The following is a 3,785-nucleotide window of genomic DNA, read 5'->3' as shown; positions in this document are numbered from 1 at the left end:
GACTTATTATATTCTACATTGATTTATTAATAAGGGAGATATTTTGAATGGTTGACTTAAGTTTAATTTTTGTCGACTTATTTATTTTTCCATCGATTTATTTTAAAATTGTCGACTTTTTTTTTTGTTTGATTGTTTTTTTACAAAGTCGACTTTTGATGATGTTGACTTATTTGTTTTGTTTATTGATTTATATTTTTTTCCCGTTGATTTGTTTGGTCTTAGTAGACTTATTTCATTTTACGTTGACTTATTAATATGATTGACTTTTTTAACTGTCGACTTATATTTTATTCCTGCTGATTTATGTTTTTTCTTTGTTGACTTATATTAAAAAGTCGATTTATTCTTTTATTAATTGATTTGTTACATAGTCGATTTTTTTGAACTGTTGATTTATTTTATAAAGGCTCAAAATTTTTTATTTTATTTTATTAAAATTAACAATCTTAAAAATAATTTAAAATATATAATTATTTTTCAACAAATTTATTAAATGAAAACTAATATTATCTAAAACATAAATGGAAAAAAGAAAAATTCTAATTAATTTAATTTTAATTTTTATATAATAAATTTTAAAAATTAAATAACTGACAAAAAAAAAAAAAAAAATAATAATACCAGATCTTTAATCACGATTGAGTAACAGATTACTGGATCGTGATACACGATCTAGAAGATTTAATAATAATAGAATTTAGTTTTTAAATTAATTTATAAATAAATGTTATGTAACAGTTGTTATTTAACAGTTAACTAAAATCCCTATTTTATTGGAAACTGCATTTCGAGATTGTATTGTGATTCTACGAAGTTTCTTGTTCACGTAGACGGTAAACTGTGATTCTTCGAAGATTCTTGTTTTGGTAAAATGTTAAGTGATTCTTCGAAATTTTAAATAAAAATTTATTTGACTGCCACTAATTTGAGTTTTGCAATTAACGTTGTTGCAGAAAAATGCTTCAAGATGATGATGATGCTATGTCTTGCTCGAAGAATGAGTTGTTAGGAGAAGATGTAGTAGATGATGAGGATGAGGATGATGATGATGATGATGATGATGATGATAAGTTTAGTGGTATCGGTGATAGTTTTGAGTATGATACCACTAATGGTTCTGATGAAGATTACGACGATCTGCAGGAAGAAACTTCAAAATTGAAAATGGAATCAAGTCAATTAACCATTCATGTGGGATAAGAATTTAAGAGTAAGAGAGAGCTGCACTGGAGGCTGAATATGCTTAAACTAGAAGAAGATTTCCACTTTCGAGTATACAAGTCAGAGCCATCTCTTCTTGTGGTTAAGTGTACTGGTGATAAAAGCTGCAAATGGATGATAAGAGCATCAAAAATAGACTCCACTTCTGAACGTTTTACAGTGCGGAAATACGTATCGGTACATACGTGTCCCTTGGAATCAAGAAAACCTGGAAGAGTGACAGCAAGATTTATCAGCCAACTTTTTCAGAATGACCGAGGCGAAGATGGCGATAACAGCAAACCAGCTGATATTAGTAGCATGATGCTCATCAAATATGGTTTTGAGATGACGTATTGGAACTCATGGAAATCACTAGAACATATGAAAGAATCAGTAAGGGGTACAGCAGAAAGTGGATATGAGCGTCTCCCAGCTTATATTCATTTGATCAAGAAATACAACCCTGGAACAATAGCGTATCTTGAGAAAGACGTTAATGACAGGTTCAAGTATTTGTTTATTTCATTCGGCGCATGTATACAAGGATTTAAATTCCTGAGGAAAGTTATTGTGGTGGATGGGAGTTTTCTAAAAGGAAAGTATGAGGGGATTTTGTTAGTTGCAACTGCGCAAGATGGTAACTATAAGATTTTTCCCGTTGCATTTGGAATTGTTGATTCTGAAGATAATGCTGCTTGGGAATGGTTTTTCAATAGATTGCGAGAAGTGATACCTGATAGCCCCGACTTGGTTATCATTTCTGACAGGCACAAGTCTATTGCAAAAGCCATTACAAAGGTATATCCAACTGCTCGACGTGGAATATGCACATACCACCTGAAGAAAAACATCATCACCAAGTTTAGAGGGAGTGAAAATTTGGGTTTGGTGAAACAAGCTGCAAACGCGTATAGTTTGCCAGAATTTGAAGACGTCTTTCGTCAGATTCGTCATGAAAATCCAAGATTAGCTAATTATTTAGAGAAAGCTGGTTTCAGTTTATGGTCTCGTGCTCACTTTTCAGGAAATCGGTATAACGTTACCACTAGCAACATTGCTGAATCTATCAATGGTGCATTGAAAAAAGCAAGGGAGCTTCCAATTGTTTATTTTCTTCAGTACGTTGGGGATATGCTTAGTAGGTGGTTTTATGAGCGTCGACTGGCTGCTGCACTGTATGAAGCAAATATCACGCCTCGAGTCGACAAGATGCTGAAACAAAGATCTGTTCTTGGGAAGCACTTAAAAGTGCGTCCAATAAATACATACCGGTTTCAGGTAAAACTACCTACTGGAGATTGTGTAGTTGACTTCGAGCATAAGACATGTACTTGTCGCAGGTTTGACGTGCACAAAATACCATGTGTTCATGCTATTGCGGCTGCCAGAAAAACATCTTTGACATGGGAATCTCTTGTAAGTCGTCACTATACAAAAACTTGTTTGTTTGGCGCATATGCACAGAGTATTTCGCCTATAGAAGAATGGCTCATACCGCCAGAAATCGCTGTCCAAGCATGTCGTCCTCCTAAAATGAGGAAAAGATCTGGGAGACGTAAAAAAAGAAGATATAAATCTGCATTAGAGAACGCTACACAAGCAAAACGCCCTCGGAAGAAACATGCATGCTCTAATTGTGGTGTTTCAGGTCATAATTGCAAGACATGTTTGTTTTAAGTTTTTTTTTGTATTTTTTTCGTTTGAATTCTATTGTCGTTCAGTTGATTTCACCATAAACTCGAATTCTCTTCTGTTTTTTTTCAAGCATGGAATCATTTTCTCTATATTTATGTTTTCTTTATGGCAATTAGGAACTGATTATATGTACATTAAATGTTGCTTTGCTATGAGATTGGTTTGTATAGATTACTAATTTGATAAGGGGAAGCGGAAGCGGAAGCTGAACAAGGTACGGTGCTCTGTTTTGATGACAATAAAACAGAGCAAGGGTAGAACAGAGGTGGCGTGAGTAGATGAGGTGTTAACGAGAGAGATAACGTACGGTGCTCTGTTTTGGTGACAATAAAACAGACAAGGGTAGAACAGAGGTGTAAACCGTAACTTGATGTCCAAGCAACCCTTAAGAAAAACCCATCAAGTATCGATGCTATGCTGCATCACTATTTTGTTTAGATCACCATAAAAGACCGAAGATTAAAAAAAGACCAAACGTACTAGAAACCAACAAAGATATAAAAGACCAAAGATTAAAAAAAAGAATTATGAATTCTTAACCCAAACGTTAGAAGAAAAAAATGTTCCAAACAAAGTTAAAAAAAAAATTAATAGAAACCAACGTTCTTCGACTCGTTCAATATTTCTGCAGCTAACTTTGCACGGATTGCCTTAATGTGCGCATCGTCAAGACCCTTGAATTCACATTGCAGTGCCAAGCATTTGATATACTTAACCGCATAAACTCCGCAGTCACCTGTTTGAACATTCTGCGGGATCTTATTCGGTTTTGATATCTTGTATTTAGCAACACTCAAACGTTTCTCTTTCTCTGGTGCAAACGCCTTCAGCATGTAGGGTATCATCTGCGCATAAGGCTGGACATGGTCGTCCATCTTTTCATC

General features: G+C 34.2%; 1 protein-coding gene across 1 annotated transcript; it reads left to right on the top strand.

Moving 5' to 3' along the window:
- Positions 1,243 to 2,883, top strand: LOC104748634. Its single transcript, XM_010470242.1, has one exon. It carries the CDS (start codon positions 1,243 to 1,245, stop codon positions 2,881 to 2,883), a length of 1,641 nt encoding a protein of 546 aa, XP_010468544.1.

This window comes from Camelina sativa, chromosome 15 (genome assembly GCF_000633955.1).
Source record: "Camelina sativa cultivar DH55 chromosome 15, Cs, whole genome shotgun sequence".
In the NCBI taxonomy this organism is placed as follows: Eukaryota; Viridiplantae; Streptophyta; class Magnoliopsida; order Brassicales; family Brassicaceae; genus Camelina; species Camelina sativa.
This window is presented reverse-complemented; position numbering and strand designations above follow the sequence as displayed.

Excerpts from the sequence above, each read along its gene's own strand:
- LOC104748634 (XM_010470242.1), top strand. The coding sequence starts at position 1,243 with ATGCTTAAACTAGAAGAAGATTTCCACTTTCGAGTATACAAGTCAGAG.